The sequence below is a fragment of the Tetrao urogallus genome (genome assembly GCF_951394365.1).
Source record: "Tetrao urogallus genome assembly, chromosome: Z".
Lineage (NCBI taxonomy): Eukaryota > Metazoa > Chordata > Aves > Galliformes > Phasianidae > Tetrao > Tetrao urogallus.
In genome coordinates this window covers 586215-605167 of record NC_136816.1, presented here as the reverse complement: position 1 = coordinate 605167, position 18953 = coordinate 586215, and the positions used below count along the sequence as shown (strand labels likewise).

Sequence of the window (18953 nt, the reverse complement as noted above, 5' to 3'; positions counted from 1 at the left end):
TGCCCTGCCAGCAGAGCACAGAGGGATGCGGGCACCCGCAAGTCCTGCTACAGCACCTGAGAAACAGTCTTCCCCTACCCCCAGGATGATGGATGTCCTTCTGCATAACAGACTTTCCCCCCTCCTCTCCCAGCAGCATCTTCCTTTCCTGGCCTCCGGGGGACTCCTGAGAAGGCCCCCCGTGGCTGCCCAGCGCCATGCGTACAGCACCAAGGATGACAGCTCTGTCAGACCTATTGGGCGATACCCAGTGCCAAATAAGAAGGACATGCCGTATGATATCGTGGAGCTCATGGAGGAAGTGGAAGTGAAGGTAAAAAGCTCTCGTGCAAAATTCTGTCAGTGGCAGACATCCACTGACATACGTTGTCGGAGACCAGTGCTGGACCACTTGGATACTTAGATGTCTTAGCTTTGTTGCATTGCAGCAATCTCAGGGAAGTTTGCATATGAGCAAAAGACAAATACAGTGTAGTGAGGAAGAGTGAGCACTGATTTCAGATGCAGTGAAGGTTCATAACAGAGCAGTGGATGGGATCAAATCAGCACAGAAGACTTGGGATTCCAAACAGTGCTGCCAAGAGATTCCTAGACAAACCATTGAGCCATGGATTAAAGGGAAGGAGCCTCCCCATAGTTAATTAATAACTAGCACAAGTGTGAGGCAGGAGGAATGCACTGGCTCTTGTTCGTGAGAGGAGACTGCTGGAGGAGTCTGTTACACTTGAGCTAGGCTGTCTTTTCAGAACACCTTCCAAACAGCAGCATATAGGCTGGCAGGGCCTGCGGACAAATGGAGTAATCACAACAAAAGTGGAATTTGCAGAATTGCAGTGGAATCTCGCATGCCTGGCCATCAGGGTGGCTGCAATCCTGCACTGAGTGCAACAGCACTGTGCCAGCACACACCTTCAGGGTGTGCTTGTACCTCAGACAGCATGGTGTTTGGCTTGGGTTGACTGTCTCATACCCGTAAACGTGAAAGGAAGAGGAAAGCTCCAGGAACTGTTAGGCAAAGGGTCGTAGCAGCTGTTGTGCAGAGTTGGAGCAGATTACAATCTTTCGGTTTGGAAAGGATTTTGTCATGATGCCTGAGGGCTGTATGACTGTGGTCATTGCTGGCATGGCTGAAGTGATCAGGGCTGCAAGAAACTGCAGCAGCGCTTAATTAAGGACAATATTATTGCATGATTTTTAGTCATGTGTACAAATAGGCTCAAAGCCCAAGGAGACTGGGTCTGTGGAGATTCCCTAGGACTGCAGTGCAAACTACTTGTTCTCTAAGCCTAATGTGTGAATGTGGCCTGCTGTGCTCCATGTTAAGTTGCAACTCTTGACTGGTTTCTCCTTTTCCTTGAACAGACTGGATTTCTGCCCAACGTGTTCAAAGCCATGTCTCACCGACCTGCTGAATTCAGAGCTTTTTTTGCTTATTACAATGTCATCATGAACAAAGAGACAGGTAAACCATATACAATCACCCCAAAATTGCCCTTTCCTCTATAGATGTAAAAAATGCTGGAACCAACTTCTCTGACATCCTCAGGTTTATTTCCTCACCATTGCTTATCCCAGCTCACAGCTCATAGTTAAGAAGCAGCCCGTGAGAATAGCTGAGCTACCTCATGACACTGTGCTCTGTGTGACAACAAAGGAAGGACAGGCTGCTTCCTGAGGGAAAGTGGGTCAGGAGCTGAGGGCAGGCACAGGCATCAGGAATAATGCTGCAGTTTCACACCGCTTGAGCAAAGTGAGCACAGTAGGTCTGCCAGTGGTGAGCATGCTCTGCCAACAGTCCAGATTTCCTAGGTAAGGCCTAGTGTCTGGTCCAGGATCCACATCAGCATGGTTACACAGCCAGGCACTGCAGCCATATAGCTTGGGCTAAGGCCCTAACACAGAGACAGCTCCCTGGGGGAGGGGAGGTGTTCCAAAGCTATTGCTCAGGCTTCCTCCAGCTCTTTCTTCATGATAAACGTTACCTGCGAGCTCGCCATGAGCCAGATGCAAAAGTCGCTAGAGGGTATGCTTGCCGGGCCCTGACAGGCTCTGCTGTGGATATGATTCCAAATGCAAGTGGATCTCCGTATCCTGCAGACACAGAAAGAAGACTGTTCTGCTTTCATATACATGGACATCTGTACAGCAGGTCTTTAGCAACTGACGGAACTGGGGATGTTCAGTCTGGGGAAGAGCAAGCTGAGGGGAGACCTTATTGCTCTCTTCCAGCATCTGAAACGTACTTACTGCAGAGCAGAGTTAGTCTCTTCTTACTAGTGACAGGTGAAATGGCCTCAAGTTGCAGCAGGGAAGTTTAGGTTGGATATGAGGAGATACTTCTTTACAGAAAGGGTTGGTAAGCACTGGAATGGGCTCGGTGCTTGAGTCACCATCCCTGGATGTGTTTAAAATCCATTTGGATGTGGTGCTCAGGGACATGATTTAGCAGAGGGTTGTTAGGGTAGGATGGTTGGGTTGTGGTTGGACTGGATAATCGCGAAGGTCTTTTCCAACCTGAGCAATTCTATCATTCTGTGATTCAGGTGGCCTCCAGGTGTCCCTCGAGTATGGAAGGGAGGGAGGTTGCAGCAGTGCATCTGGGGAAGGCTTCATGCAGGGAATGCTGCGCAGTGTTCGAGCCTTTCAGAAAACAGTTGAGGACTGCTTGTTCCTCCCTCCTGCTTCCTGTGCTGTGGGGCACTGAGCAGCTGGTTCTCATTGCTTGTGTTGTAAGGGTCTTACATCAGTAAGATCTGCGTTCTGTAAAACAAGCTGCTGAGCAGACTGCTCCTTAGCCTTAAAGTAGATGGGAGCTTGCAGGGAGAGTCCTTGTGGGCAGCAAAGTGCAACTTTTTGTTTCTCTCACTGTGATATGCGCAGTTTATGCATGAAGGTTTCTGCTCTGCTTGCACTGCTGAAGTGAAGCCCAAGCTATACAAGGGTCTTTTTTCTGCTCTCATTCCTGTGCTGCTTTTTGATTGACTCTGGAGAGTCACATGGAACTACCTGGCATCACACCCTTTTCAGCACTTACCCTGAAGTATCAGGAGTTGCCACTTTCTATAACTGAATTGTGTCAGAGCAGGAAGTTCTCTTCCCCTGAAAGGTTTTAGTAGTATTTTTCACTGTCCTGGAAGATACTTGTCATGTGCAAATATTTGTCCTTCAGTGTGAACTCCGGTTTCAAGAAATACTGTTTCTAACGATCTGATAAAAAGGCAGAGTATAAGAGCTGACATCGAGGTAAGGTAAGTTCCTCAGGTGCTGTGGACAGTCTTGTTGTGAAGCTGTTTGTGAAAATGATTAGTACTGATTCCAAGTATAACAAAGCACAGCCACCTTCTCCAGAGATTCTTTGGAGAATCACTGAAAAAGTTGTGTTTCATCTGTGTGGTGGTCACTAGAAGTTCTCAGAGGCACAGTCCTAGGGTACCTCATTGCTCCTCTGTGCTTCCTTCTCTGCCTTCAAAAGCTGCAGCGTTTTCTTGCTTGAAACGTGATTTTAGAACATTGCAGTAGAGTTATTATTACCCCAATGTGTTCCTTATCCTAATGAGATGCCTCCCAAACAGCGATCCAAGTTAACTGATTCTCTGGATCTGTGGTTGAAGTCTCCTCGTGTGCTTTAAGGAACTCTGGCCATAGTGCCTGCTGCCTGTCCCCAGAGACCCGTCTTCCGTGTTGCCCCAGCAGTACTTGCTGCCATGGATGTTTTTTTTTCTAACAGAGTGAGCTTAAATCCTTTTCTGTCCCTGTAGGGCGACTCAGCAAAGCGGACAAGGAGCTCATCATTGTGGCCACAAGTGCTGTGAACAGATGTCCCTACTGCGTGGTCGCACACGGGGCGCTTCATCGGATATATTCCAAGCAGCCGACGCTGGCTGACCAGGTCAGTGGAGCACGGTTCTTTTGGGGAGTAGGGATGATGCTCTCAAACGTATCTCTCCTCGCCTCAAGCTGTGACCATTAAGTCTGTGTGGCTCCCAGCGAGAGCAGAGAGAATCACAGCGTCACAGAATTATTAGGGTCGGGAAAGGCCACTAAGATCACGGAGTCCAGCTGCCAGCCTGTCCCCACCATCCATCAGTGCCGCAGTTCCTGAGCACGTCTGGGACGGTGCCGACTCCAGCACGTCCTGGGATCGCCCTTCTGACAGCTGACCGCTCCTTCGGAAAAGAAATTCTCCCCGATGCCCACGGAGGGACTGACGCTGGCATGCCGCCATCGCAGCACCGCATTCTCCCATTTCACTGTGCTCTGCCTCCTCTCAGGTCGTGGTCAACTGGGAGCTGGCGGACCTGAGCAGCCGGGACCTGGCGATGTTGGAGTTCGCCCTCGCAGTCTGCCGTGCAGATAACATCACGGAGGAGCACTTCCAGAAGCTGGAAGCGCACGGATTTGACCGCGAAGACGCGTGGGACATCGCCACCATCGCCGCCTTTTTTGCCATGTCCAATCGCATCGCCCATTTTGTCGATTTGCGCCCCAACGAGGAGTTCTACAACATGGGCCGGACGCCCCGCCAGGCGGGCAGGGACGGCGCCTGAGGCCGCCTTGCGGCACGGTTCCCTCGCGTTGTTTTGAACGTATATAAAAGCAACGAATGCCGATGGCGGCCGCGAGTCTCGCTTCTTCGCTTCTCTTCAGCGCCGGAGCGCGGAGCGGCGCCTCGGCCCGCTCGGGGTGACCCGCGTGCGGTACGCGCTGCAGCCGGCGGGGGGCGCCGCGGCCCGGAAGGGGGCGCCGGCGCAGGCGCGGAGGGCGGAGGGAGGCGGGAGGCGCGGCCCGGCGATGCCCGGCCCGGGCGCGAAATGAGCGCGGAGGCGGCCCAGGCGGGGTCCCGCGCCGGCACAGCGGCCCCGGGGCCCGGCCCCGGCATGCGGCCGCCCTCCGCCGCCCTCTCCCCGCGGACGGCGCCGGATGGCGGCGGTCTGTTCGGGTGGCTGCGCGGGCGCTGCCTGGGCCGCAGCGCCGCCGTGGACCCGGCGCGGGACAGCTTCCGCGCCATGACCGGGCTGTACGGCTCCATCCAGCCCGCCGACTCCGTGTACCTCAGCACCCGCACGCACGGCGCCGTCTTCAACCTCGAGTACTCTCCGGACGGGTACGGGCCGCGCCCCGATCCCCGGCCGTCGCCCGGGCCCGGCGCTCCGCGTCCAGCCTTGCGGCGCGGCCTTTGGCTGGTCTCCTGCTCTGCCGGCCTTTGGGGCGGCTCTGGAACGGAGCTGTCCTGGTCGAGGCCTCGGGGGGCTGCAGCACCTCCCCTGTGAGGACAGGCTGAGGGAGCTGGGCTCGTTCAGCCTGGAGAAGAGAAGCTGCGGGGTGACCTCATTGCAGCCTGCAGTACCTAAAGGGAGCCTACAGACAGGAGGGCAGTCAGCTCTTGGGAAGGGGAGATGGCAGCAGGACGAGGGGAAATGGTTTGAAGTGGAGGGAGGGGAGATTTAGGCTGGATGTCAAGGGGAAATTCCGTGCTGTGAGAGTGGTGAGGTGCTGGAACAGCTGCCCAGAGAGGCTGTGATGCCACGTCCATCCCTGGAGGTGTCGGATGGGGCCCTGGGCAGCCTGGTCTAGCATTAAATGGGGAGGTTGGTGGCCCTGCATGTGACAGGGCGTTGGAGCTTCGTGATCCTTGAGGTCCCTTCCAACCCTGGCCATTCTGTGATTCTCTGAGGTTTCTCTGGCGCTGCAGGGGATGGGAGTGGCGCGGCAGCCCGAAAGGTCTGTTCAGGAAAGTGTGTGTAACTGCAGCCTGCTGTGCGGTTTCACAGTGGGCTTCCTTGGCAGAAAGGCTTTCCGTCTCACATTGAGCTCAGCGGTGTCCTCGTTCGCACCTGAGATCTGTTACCTCTGCTGTAGCTTAACATTATTTTTCATGCAAGTTTCTGGCGTGAGAAGTTCTGCCTTCTTGCTGTCCCCTGTGCGCCTGCTGTTTGTGAGGCTGCACTGTGGACTGAGCCACAGATCTTGTCTGAAAATAAGCCCAGCAGTGGCACGGGGATGTCTCCCCTGACTCGGCCTTTTGTTGGCTGGCTGGCACGTTCTCAGCAGGCCACAGGTGCTGTTAGGCAGAAGATAGCAGCCTGGCACTGAACCCCAGTTGCCTTAAGGTCAGTTGGAACAGCTCAGACCTCGTTTGCTTTTGTGGTGGTTCGATTCAACTCAGCAGTTGCAGAGCAGTCGCAGACCTTCTCTGACCTTTGGTCTCTTGGGATTTCTTTGTAGCCTTCCTCAGCAGAGCTGGCTGTAGTGAGCAGAGCTTCCTGTTCTCTGCCCGTTCTCTTGCTGACACAAAGCAGTGCTCTGAGCTGAGGACCAGGATTGTACCTGTGAGCTGTTTGTTTGGCACTAGTGAGATCTGCCCCATGAGCCATAACAATCTGAGTTGTTGCGCTGTTGGGGGAGCATCTTAGCTTTCCTGGAGGTTGCCTTCACTAATTTAGCAGGGCAGGCTTAACCGTCACTGTAGTGATGGTGTATCAGACTTTTCCAACACATACAGAGCAAATAAATATTGGTGCTGTAGGACAGGCTAGACAGCCTTCCCAAACTGGATGGCTAATGATCTGATGCTAAATCTAGACTGTGCCTTCCTCTTGTCTTTGACCAGTAACAACACTGCTGTATCTAGAAAACTCTTTTTGTCAGAGAGCTCCCTTTTCTTTGTGCATTAGTATTGTGTCTGACTGTGATTCCTTACAGTACTGCTGTGATGTGAAGAGAAGCCAAGCTAAGTAATGTTGAAGTTATGTTTCCATGAATCTTAGATCTGGAAGTTTGCTGTGCGTGTGCGGGCGTTGTGTTCGTTCGTCAGATGCAAGTGTTAATGTTTTGTTCTCCCCTGCAGGTCTGTGCTCACTGTTGCTTGTGAACAGACTGAAGTGCTGCTTTTTGACCCAATATCTTCAAAGCACATCAAAACTCTCTCTGAAGCTCATGAAGATTGTGTAAATAATATCAGGTTGGTGAAAAGGAGGAAAAGATATCATTTTTCTCTTACTGCAGTTACTTCTCTACTAGAATCACAGAAACTTCTGTAATCTACAGAAGAAATAATAAATAATAATAAGGGTGCAGTAAGTTTCCATTGCTTTGGGTAGAGTGGTTTTTTGTAGCTGTTAGGCTGCAGTTTTGTGTTGCTTTCTTTCTGCATTGGAGGCTGCATAAGGCTGGGAAGGGAAGGAGGAGAAATCTGAAAGCAGCGATGGTGGTATGTAATGCTGCCAGGTGTTCTTGTTGGTGGAAAAGCTGCAGTTCGTGATGGGAGAAGGGTGTTGCAGTACTGCTGTCTGATTTAATTGGTCTATGGAGTGAATGAACACTAAACACGTAGTGAGTACGCATGACTTCTGTTTGGAGTGCAGGTTCAAAACTGTAGTGAGAGAAGGTGCTCGTGTGAACATGGTTGGTATTTTGATTTGTAAGAGTAATTGCCTTAGCTGTGTGGAAATGTCCAAAGTTTGGGGTCTTAAAGAACAATTACAACATAGAAGAGCCAGAAAATTGAAATGGCTTCTGTGGTTTGAGTGAATCTCAGCAGTTACGTCATAAGTCATGTGGGTGTTTCTCAAGATGCAGTAGGAAGCAGCAAACACAGGAATCTGAATTATCTGTCTGTTTGTCACGTGACGTTTTTCCTTCTTAATTCTGTTATTTTTACTTCTTCTTTGTCTGAGGATAGACTTTCACACGTGAATTTGTTCTCGAGACAGTTTTGTGACCTGGTGAATGACACTGCTGCCTCTTTCACTCCTCAGAGCGAACAGACAGCATTCTGAGCATTTCCCTCCTGCAAAGAGCCAAATGAAATGTGAGGTATTGATGCCTTCACGTGTTCTTTAGACACAGAGATGTTTTTCACAAAGCACCCATCCTTTTTAATAGAGGCTGAAATTTTACATCCAGACATGCATTTTACTGCATGTCTGTCAGAAAAGCCGAGGTGAGAGCTACCTGGCACAAACAAAAGAGGTGCTGAGAACGCGCTTTTCTGTGATGGAAATGCAGCTTTTTCCTCTGTCTTTGTAGGACATTGGTGTCCTGTGTTTTCCTGGATGTCTGCATTTCTTATCATAAGCTTAGCTACAAGCAAGCTCGCTTAGTTCTGTAGAACTTGGTTGGTGCAGCACTACGGACATCCATTGTAACTTTCCTTACAATTGTTGAGTTGTGCAGGCTGGAAGAAAACCTTTGGGATCATCAGGTCCAGCTGTCAGCCTGGCTGCTGAGCTCCTCACTAACCTGCCTCTTAGTGCCAGGTCCGCACATCTGAAGCACCTCTAGGCTTAGGGTCTCCACCACTTTCTGGACAGCCCATTCCAGCCCTGTAAATATATGAAGGGGCACCCTGTGCCAGATGCCTTCATACATATGTCAGAACAGGGAAGTATGTACTGATGTCTTCCATCACCCTTCCCTGTGCTGAGGATGTGCGTATAATCACGTAAAGTAGACGTGTTTTGCATGTGGATTTGGTCAATTTTTGAGCTGATTTAAGTGTAGTTGTTGCCCTTTTCATGTCAGAATTCCAGAAGTGTTGTTCTGGTCATACCTAAGAAGGTTTTGAAGACTTGGTAGACTGAGGCCCTCTGTTTTATGCTTGTTTTTGTTCTTTAAACACCAGAGACAGTGGACCATTAATCTCTATATAACTTTCTCTCTGGCAGTTGGTTTTATGTGACTGAATCATATGCACCTTCTGTTAGGACTTCATCAATTGAAACAATCTGTCTACTTTTTCATTCCAAACTAGTTGTAACTCCCCATGTCTTTTCCATTTCTTCTGAAACCTATTTGTGGTGTATGAAACAAGGCTGCATGCAGCATTCGAGACCAAAGGAAATGGTAGATTTGTACAGTAGAAGAGATGTAGTTCGTTTCACTCTCTTCTTAAAAACTGCTGTCTTTTGTTTGTTTTTTTGTGTTTTTTCCTTTCCTTGTAGCTACTTGGCATTGAACAGGCATGTTGCTGTTGTGATTTAACACTGCTGGGTTGCCAGCTGCTCTCACTCCACCTAAACAGTAGAACAAGGGGAGAAATAAGATGAAGAGTTTGTATGCTGAGATAAGGAAGGGGAGGTTGCTCGCCAATTATTGTCGTGGACAAAACGGGTTCATCACAGAAAGGATACATTTATTGCCAGTTAATGACAAACTAGAGCAATGAGAACTGAAGGCAAACTAAAATCACCTTCCCCCTGTATCCGTTGTCTTCTGTCTGCTCCTCAAGCAGGGCAAGGGAGTGAGGAACATGGCTGTGGTCAGCTTCATCTGTGCTGCTTCTCTGTGGCCACTGCCCCTAGTCCTTTGCTGTCCTTCCCAAACCGATCCTGCAGGGGCTTCCCAGGAGCTACAGCTCTCCGAATGCTTCTCCAGTACATAGCTCCATCTCTCAGAGGTGGAGAGCTGCTCTGGCACAGTTCTGGCACAGGAGGCAGCAGCTCCCCCAGATCTCTGCTGGACCACAGGCTCTGCTCTGTGAGCTGCAGTTCCAGCTCAGGATCTGCTCTGTGCGATCCTCTGTGGCTGCAGGAACTTCTGGAAAGCACCCTGCCGTCCTGCTCTCACCTTGGTGGCTGCAGGGCTGCCTATCTGATAAACTTTATTTTCTGTAATGCGAGCCAAATAATTTTACCTGCTGATTTTCTCAGCCAAGTAACTTCTGTCTAAATATTCTTTCAAAATGAAGCTTTTTCTTCACTTGGTGTTTTTGAATATAGACCTGCTTTGTCTTCAGTAAGCTTCTGACTCGGTTTGTTTCCTAGTAATGATTAGTGCTGATTTTTGTTCTTCTACCTTTTTGTGTGGTAGTCTTTATGTCAGGTACGAAGTCAGCCTTATGTGCTGTTTCATTTTGGAGTGATAGCTTGCATTCAACTTTATCTGGAGTCAGGATGGTCAGGATAAAGAAATGCCACCTGATCATATTAAGACCTTAATCTGGTAAATGCATTAATCCTGCTAGTGTGACCCAAGTTCATTCCCACTTTCTCATCTTCTTACATGACATTGTGACAAGCCTGTTACCTTTGAGGTGAGCAAGATCTCCAGACCCACAAAATGCAAAATGTTTGGTGTGCTTGGAGCACCGCACGTGGGATACACATTCATTCCTGCATCAGGGAGTAGAGCAGAGCTACTCTTTGGTGCATCAGTGCTTTGCAAATATCTTGTGAAATACTAAGCACTACACCTCTGATTCTTGCAGCATCTTAACAGAATGTTGCATTTGTATTGCACGTCAGAATTTATTCTCTAATGCACATCTGCAGTGAAGGAGTCAGTAAGTTTGGGTAGCTTGTGTCACGTCTGCAGTTATTTCCAAAAACAGTATTTTTGATACCTGCTTTTTTTATTTGAGAAGCACAATTGCATGTCTTTAGATTCAAATACATGAGCTGTACTGAGGGTAAACGAAAATAGGAGCAAAAGCCTCTTCTTTGTCTATGGAGACTGTTGAGACTGCTGCAGGTGGTAGGTAAAGTTATGGGATGCAGGAGGCTTACACGGCTCAGTCCCCAGGCTCTGCAGCTGGCAGTGAGCAGTGTCCTAAGGCTTTGTGAAGCCAGATGAGCTCTCAAGCAAAAGATGTACAAAGAAGGACTGAAATTTAGGTAAGGTTCTTGGGAAGTAAGCAAATAATGGCTGTGTTTAGGTTTTAATCTCATAATATCCAACACAGCAGTACTGTATGTAGTGTAAACCACATGATTAGGAGAAGAAGCCACACGTAGCACAGTTAACTCCATTAGTTCTCTCAGAAAAGAACTGTTAAACACCCTGTGTAAGACATTAGGGCCAGTGTTCCAGTGTGTTCAGGGCAGGAGTGCGGCTGGTCTCAGCAGTCTGCACAGAGTTGTAGTCATGTCACAGATAAGTTGGAAAGGGTGTCTGGAGATCATCTGACCCACACAAGAAATGAATAGAAAAGCAGGGTATTGGGCTTGTTTCCGACTTGTTCACCAGCATGCTGGGATGGCGACCCCAGTTCTCCGTGCAGCTCAAGAGGCCACTTTTGAAAATGGGCTCCTGACAACCAGCTTCTGTCACAAGCCCTGTGGTGAGGGCTGTGTTCTGCCTGCTGTTGTGAAGTCAGGATCTTACGAGACATTTCAGACGTGACTGGCTCAGTCGGGTGCTGTGTGAAGTGAAGACAAGCCTTCCAAAGCGAGGAGGAGTTTGGAGGTTTGTCTAAAGCTGGTGGGCTCAAAGTGTTTCAGCAAAACCAGTGGGCCAGTAAGGGATTTCCAGTGGGAATAACAAAAAGTGCCATTTGTTTCAAAAATGTGGTCTCAGCAAAAGAAACTGAAGTGTGTGGTGGGGAGAAGGAAGAAGTTGTGAAGAGTGCCAGGGGAAGAGTGAGGGTAGGTGTGTGGATGGAGATGAAGAGAGTCAAGAACGTGTCTTGATTTCTTACAAACTGATAGGATTTTGTGTGGTCTGAAGCACGCCTGTCATCTGTGTGTTTTCTGGTGTTGCTCCTTCTCAGTAGCAAGGGGATCTGGTAAACAGTGGGGAGGTGAAAGGCATAAGGGGCCGCCAGATCAGTCACTTTGAACGTCTTCCCAGGGACCTCAGAGCTGGCTGCTCTTAGGACATTTGTGCTTTATAAAGACTTTCTGAGTTTCAGTACAGGTGAGTACTGTGCAGGTGGGTAAGTGCTCTAGTTGCCACAGGGTTTCTTTGTGTGCCTTTGTGCTGCTGATGGTTGTGCAATCTTTAAACGATCTGTAATAAGGGGGGAGGGAGGGGAAGAAAAGAGGCTGCTGCTGTACTGCAGGTTGACTGGCTTGTTACTGGAGATGTCCAGATGTGTAGTAGCACAGTGCTGTTTTTTAACTATTTTTTTTCTTTTCGTTGGCAAATATGCTTCTGCTACGTGTTGATTCTTTTCTGCAGCCTCTATTGTTTTTCCTGTGTTGGCTTAAGTCCTGGATGACTCATACTGAAATTAGCCACAGTATTTCTCTCCCATTTTCAGGTTTCTAGATAATCGGCTTTTTGCAACTTGTTCTGATGACACTACAATAGCACTTTGGGATCTGAGGAAGCTGAACACAAAAGTGTGCACTTTACACGGTCACACCAGCTGGGTAAAGAACATTGAGTATGACACCAATACAAGACTGCTGGTGACATCAGGATTTGATGGAAATGTGATCATCTGGGACACAAACAGGTGTGCGGGCATACTTGTGCTGTTACATTTCTAACCCTTGTCAAAGCTTTGCACTGCCTTGATATATAGTCCAGAAAATAAAAAAGAGTTTTCTGACACTTCAGAATGTAGGTTTTTCCGTTCTGGAAAGGATTTCCTCACCGCTGAGATAAGTCTGAGCTAAGTAGGGTAAAGACAACATAGAAGAAGAGTTTTAGGATTGACCAAGGTGCTGGGCATGTCCTGGGCTCCTGTAGGCACTGTTAGGGATTTGAGTCACAGTCCGACTATTTCTTGGTTGTATTTTCTGTTCCCTCCCCTGTGCAGGTGCACTGAAGATGGGTGTCCCCACAAGAAGTTTTTTCACACCCGTTTTCTTATGCGAATGAGGTTGACACCAGACTGTTCCAAAATGCTGATCTCCACATCCTCTGGCTATCTTCTGATTTTGCATGACCTTGATCTAAACAAAACTCTAGAGGTTGGCAGCTACCCCATTTTAAGAGCTAGGAGGACTGCATCAAGTTCAGGTGAGTACTTGTTGAAATGTCAGTAACAGCTTCTGTGATAGAATTCTTGTGTTTTCACTTGGCAGGCAGCTAAATACTGCGCAGTCACTTGCTCACCCCCAGTGCTTTGGGGTAGAGAATAATATTAAAAAAAAAAAAGGTAACGCTTGTGAATTGAGATAAAGGCAATGTACTAAGACAGAAAAGGAAGGGAATATAATTGTAGCAGTAATCCCGTGTGTATATTTGCAAACAAGTGATGCTCAAGGCAAGGCAATTTTTGGTATCAAGACTTTAGCACTACAGGACATAGTCTGGAATTTTGTCACCTCAGGCTTGCATGGTGGTGCCCTTGTTGTCAATCAGCAGACCTGATAGAGTCCTGTGCTCTAAGACTTCACTGCTTCCTGCTGTTGTGTGACAGTAACGGCAGAATAGAGACAAACTACACTGTGGGGTGTCTGAGAAGCTGGGAGGAAAGTTCCTGCCCCATCTCCTAGTAGTAGGAGCACATCAGAAGCAATGAGTGCAGCTTCCCCCTTGCTCCCCATAGTATGATATGCTGGCATTTAATTTGTGTGAAGCACAACCAAATGGTGCTTGGTGACTGTAAGCAGAGCTTTGAAAGGTGTTCTGTTAACAAGATGCCTTTACTTAGCATGGCAAGGGAGAGCTAAGTGAAGGATGTGTGTAGTACACAGCCTGTTCTTAGCTTCTGTGTTCACGTGGCTGATGCTGTGTGCAGATATAACATCCTCGAGTCTGTCCAGTCCTCGAGCCGTTGGTTCCCCATGTCACCAGAATGATTCGAGTCCACTGTCTGAGAAGCAGATGTCACGGTCCTCACAGCGAGAAGGTAAGAAGACATAAAAACGAGCAGAACAGGATAGCAGGAAAACGCTGTTTTTCTTTGTAGCCCTTATTGGTGTTATATGAGCTCTGATAAACCAGTGAAGTATCACTGCATGCCGAAATCGAGAGTTGTAATCATTTTTCCTCCAAGAAAGCTGAAAGCAGCAGTGAGATTTTATTACGTATTAGTACGTTATTTTTGTTATGCAAGTGTGCTGCCATTTCCTTGGTTGTTTTGTTTTCTTGTTGTTGTTTTTGTTATTGTTGTTTTGTTTTTTTCCTAGCACCACTTGTGTGAGTGACCTTCAGGGGGGAAAAACCAACAGAGCGGAACATAGTTGTGTTTTGCTTTTTGTTTCCCTTAGTGATGGCGATATGCCTGTGCTGTTTCTCCATGAGAAGTCAATAGCATAGGAAAAGAACAGGCACATTCATCCTAAACGTTGACAGAATGGTTTTAGAAGTTTTGTTACAAAGCCAGCCCTGCCTAAATTCAGAACTATGAACAAAGCTCAGCACCAACTTGGCAAATTCACAAGTGTTCAGAAATCTTTAGTGAATCGCTTGCTAATGTCAAATAACAGCGATGGTAAACTTCAGTTACTTGTGGCTGTGAGTTGTTCCAACAAACATGAAAGAAGGGAGCTTATCTGGACCCCAAGGCAGGAGTTACCTGTGAAAATCTCTTTAAAGCAGGCAGGGGAGAGGAGGCAAGATACGCACAGCTGAGCAGGCTTAGCAGAATTCGAAGAGGCCACTGTACAAGTTTGAGAACGGGTAGTTCTTAGAAAAGAGAGCATTCAGGATTTTCTTTAAATGATGTATCTGTGTGGAAGTTAGCCCTAACTTCAGTTCACAGCATGGGATGATTTGACACACACCCTGGAAGGTAAATTTCAGAAAAGGACCCTAGTAGGAATCGGGGCTGAGCACACTGGTATTAACTTCAGTTGCATTTCATAAAGCTGCAGTCTTTGCCAGCAGTCAGACGAGGCTGACATGGCCTTCACCTCATGTCAGCAACAGGGTGAAGCGAGGGTTGAAACAATGTGTAGGCACTGAACGGGCTGCCCGGGGAGGCGGTGGAGTCACAGACCCTGGAGGTGTTGGTTTGGATTTTGTGTTGAGGGACGTGGTTTAGTGGAAAATGTTTGTTGACGGGTGGATGGTTGGACTGGGTGATCTTGGGGGTCTTTTCCAACCTTGGTGATTCTGTGATTCTATGAACGTGCAGAGTTCCTTTGGACTCACAGTTGACTTCCCTTCCTAGGTGGATCACCTAGAAATAGTTTGGAGGTCTTAACACCAGAAGTTCCTGGTGAGAGAGACCGAGGCAACTGCATTACATCCCTACAGCTACATCCGAAAGGGTGGGCTACCCTTCTTCGGTGCTCGAGTAATACAGATGACCAGGAGGTAAAACAAAAGGTTTTGAGCAGATACTTGTGAGTAAGCTGTATCAGCTGTGCAACTGTATGGGAAAACCTGACTGTGGCATAAACTTGCGTTTGAATAAAGAAGTTTGATGGTAGGCAGAAATTAATAGTTTTTAAACCAGGATTATGAAATGTTTTTCTGATTGAAGAGTTCTTGTACAAGACTCTGTGTCCTTTGTGCAGCATTCCTTTTGCCAAGCTTTAACGGAATACTTTTTATAGCGTACAGCTTGGCTAAATGTTTTCAAACAGTTCTTGGCCTCTCAAGCATGTGACTTAAAAATATGTACCTCCCAAATACAGGAGAAACGAACTTGGAAAAAACAGAAGACTACACAGTTGTACAGTGGTGGGCATGGTTTAAGTAGAGCAGAGAAGCTCCTCTGAATTATTCAAATGCATATCCATCGATGTCATCTGGTTAAACATCTGCTGTGCTGACAGACGCTTTCTAGTGGCTATGAAAAGCTTCCAGAGCATATTTCTGCATTTGCTTAAAACTCCCACACTGTAGGTTTGAACCTTATTAACAACAGTGATATTTAATGTAATTTTTAAAAAAGTGATCTCAACTCCTCTTAAAAACTGTGGTGTGGGCATATTGTGCAGCAGAGTAGGAGATCCTCCAAAGTAGTGCAGATGGTGTCAGTGACAGGTGACTGCATGCTGAGAGGAGGCATGAGGGACCCTTGGCCTCCTGGACAGTCCAAGAAGTTTTTTTTTCTACCAAGTGCCTGCATTCGAGATAAGAGGAGGCAATGGTTGGCTGGAGGACTGCTACCTGTCCTTGCTTTTTTGAGTAGAGTCACATGAGGCTGCATCATGGAGACTGCAAAATGTTTTTAACATTGATCAGAGACTTTATGTCCCTGAAGTAGCTGGCTGAACGTTGGGTGCCCCAAAAGTAATCCCCCCCATTAAGTTCCATGGGAGCCACAGCAGCTACTAAAAGCACAATTCCATAGAGCAAACTCTCAGCTGCAGAACACTATTCTTCATCAGACTCACCGTGATCAGCTGTGTGTTTTTGCCAGCAGTGCAAGAGCCTGCATGCCTCAGTTGCACACATCTGCACAGGCAGAGGTGACCCACTGTTGCCACTGCTGAAACGCACCACCCAGTGCCTCTCTGTGCCCACATCCACTTTCTGCTCCCCGTAAACCTTCAGCAAGCATTGATGAATGCCACTGGGTGCCATTTTTGTCTGCATGGAGGAATTAAATTGCACACCTCATTGTGGTCTCCCAGTGCTTGAGATTCCACTGGACAGTCATCTCGTTATCATCTATTTCTCTGAAGCTTATTTCGGTATTGTTATTCTGACAGTTGTGCAGATCTCCTGTCTAGCCTGCCAAGATGCAGATTTTGCATATATACTTTTTCAAAATTACAGATAATTCTTTAAATACCTGTTACACACGTGCTTAAGAAGTTCAGTCAATCTGATAATGACGTGAGTTACTTGTTTATTTATTTATCTTGCTTTGGAAAGAAGCCTCGCTTTGTACTGGCAGCCTACAGATGTGTAGAGAGCCGAGTGGAAGCATAGGAGACCTGTTTGACATTTCAGTGCTGGTTCTGTAAACTCACCACCAAACCACTGTGCAGTGTAGGATTTTCTGAAAGTGCCATTGACCGACCCAGCTAAACCATGCTGGAGTCCCGGTGTCTGCCTCACTCTTCTCTGTTAATGTTAATTTGCACTGTTCCCTTTGTCTTTACTTCAAGAGAGGGCAGTGAACAAAACAAAGAACTATCTTCTGTCTTGCTGTGGAGAACTCAGATTCAGACACAGTGTAAATTTAGCTGGTAAATGGAGTGGATTTTGCATTTGACTTGCGATTAAATAATTAGATTAAGCACTAAAATCCCCCATTGCCTCACGGGCAACAAGCTGGATATAGGTCTGGTAATAGCATTTCTTCTAATGCTATTTTTGTCTTGTTTCAAGATTTTCCTCCTTTTGAAGTCAGGGGCATAAGGTGTCCAAAGGCCATTCTAAATTGTGTGAGGCTGAATTCTGCTTTTCTATAGATTTCATTTGAATGTTCTACTACATCAGAGCAAAATCCTGTCTGGAGGAGCAGGCTTTGTTCTTTCCAGGTGAAAGAGATTGTATTTAGACACTAAAGCAGAAGAAGTTTTGATCTGCTTTACATAAATTGTTCAAAGGGAAGAACTGGCACAGGTTGCCCAGTGATGCTGTGGATGCCCCCTCCCCGAGGCATTCAGAGCCGGGCTGGATGGGCTGTGAGCAACTGGTCTAGAGGGAGGTGTCCTGCCTGCAGCAGGGGGTTGGGACTGGGAGATCTTCAAGGTCCTTCCAACCCAAAGCACTCCATGGTTCTGTGATAAGGAGATGCCAGACAGCCTGGCGGTGCTCGCAGTAAGTGCTTGTGGAGGAGCAGATAAGCAAGAGCGTTGGTGGCTGCTCTGTCAGACGCTTAGCGTGCAGCCAGGTGAACGTGTCCGCAGTGCTTCACCGTCTTTCCTTTCTCTCTCTCCCTTCAGTGGACTTGTGTCTATGAATTCCAGGAAGGCGCCCCCGTGCGCCCCGTCTCGCCTCGCTGCTCCCTGCGCTTGACTCACTGCATCGAAGAGGCCAACGTGGGCCGGGGTTACATCAAAGAGCTCTGCTTCAGTCCCGACGGCCGGATGATCTCGTCCCCGCACGGCTTCGGGATCCGCCTGTTGGGCTTCGACGCGCACTGCAGCGAGCTCGTTGACTGCTTGCCCAAAGAAGCCAGTCCCTTGAAAGAAATCCGTTCCCTGTATTCTCACAATGATGTGGTACTGACAACAAAGTTTTCTCCAACCCACTGTCAGATTGCCTCGGGGTGCCTTAGCGGACGCGTTTCTTTGTATCAGCCAAAGTTCTAGGCGCACTGTACATCAGCGGGACCTTCACGTGTTTGTGTTCTAACTTCAGCTTAGTTGAAGTGTGCTCTTTTGAAATCCCGTAAACCCGGACGAGATCATAGTTCGCGTGGTCTCAGTGATAATGGTGTGAGTTCCTGGTGCAGCACTGTATGCATTCTCATACTGCATCTGCAAGTCAGGCTCCATGCGTTGTGTTTTCGGCCTTATAGGCAGACCTTAGCTGCTTCTGACCCTGTGCCATCAAGTCGTCGTTCTGTTTGGTTTTGTACTGTAGTACTTGCTGGTAATTTTCTTCAGCATGACTTGAAGTGGGCTGTCTGGAAGAAACATAGGTGGGATGCAGGTAGGAGCTCAGCCACCACTCACCCAGGCTTCCCTGGTGCAGCAGCTCTCTGTTCCAGAGGACCTCTCCCTTTCTGAAGCTGCCATACGGTGATTGTTAGATATTGAGCAGGCTTTGTGTGTGCTAGATTAGTTGGCACAAAAACACAGAAAGAAATTGTTTTGCATTAATTTGTATATTTTTTTTGTGGTTGGCTAGAAAGTTGGTCAGCTTTCTGTAATGTTTTGCTGTACTAAAAAAATCTCTGTAGACTGCTTTTCCTTGAATTATTAGTAGAAGGAAGAGGCTCCCAGGTAACAGCAGTACAATTAGGTGACAGCACCAAGATGCACCAGGGGAGGTTCGGGTTGGGTGTAAGGAAAAACAAGTTCTCCAGAAGAGTGGCCGGGTGTTGGAATGGGCAGTGGCCCAGGGAGGTGTTGGGGTCACCATCCCTGGGAACGTGCAGGAGCTGTGGCACTAAGGAACAAAGTCAGTGGGCACGGCAGGGCTGGGCTGGGCTTGGGATCTTCGTGGTCTTTTCCAAACATAAGGATTGTATGGTTCTACGGATTCCTCAGATTGAGTCAGAAATGCCTGGAGCAGAGCAACAGGAGCTGAATAGGTAAAACTCTTCAGCTGCATCCGCTGCACATGAACCTTAGGGAATGTTTCTTACAGTGTGTAAGATTAATTGGCAACTTTTAGTCCTCAGCCAGTAGGATTTCTTTTGTGGGAAGCTTTCCACATCAGTTACATAAACCTTCATCCTGTGTTGGAGAATGAGCAGCACAGAA

At 48.0% G+C, this 18953-nt stretch overlaps 1 protein-coding gene across 1 annotated transcript; it reads left to right on the top strand.

Moving 5' to 3' along the window:
* Positions 1 to 4811: 4811 nt before the first annotated feature.
* On the top strand, positions 4812 to 17834 carry DCAF10 (DDB1 and CUL4 associated factor 10; the record flags this gene model as incomplete). The annotated part of the gene is made up of 7 exons (XM_079548084.1): positions 4812 to 5104; positions 6848 to 6961; positions 11981 to 12178; positions 12485 to 12687; positions 13412 to 13522; positions 14789 to 14934; positions 17466 to 17834. The coding sequence occupies 7 exons, from the start codon at positions 4812 to 4814 to the stop codon at positions 17832 to 17834; spliced, it is 1434 nt and encodes a 477-aa protein (XP_079404210.1).
* Positions 17835 to 18953: the final 1119 nt, after the last annotated feature.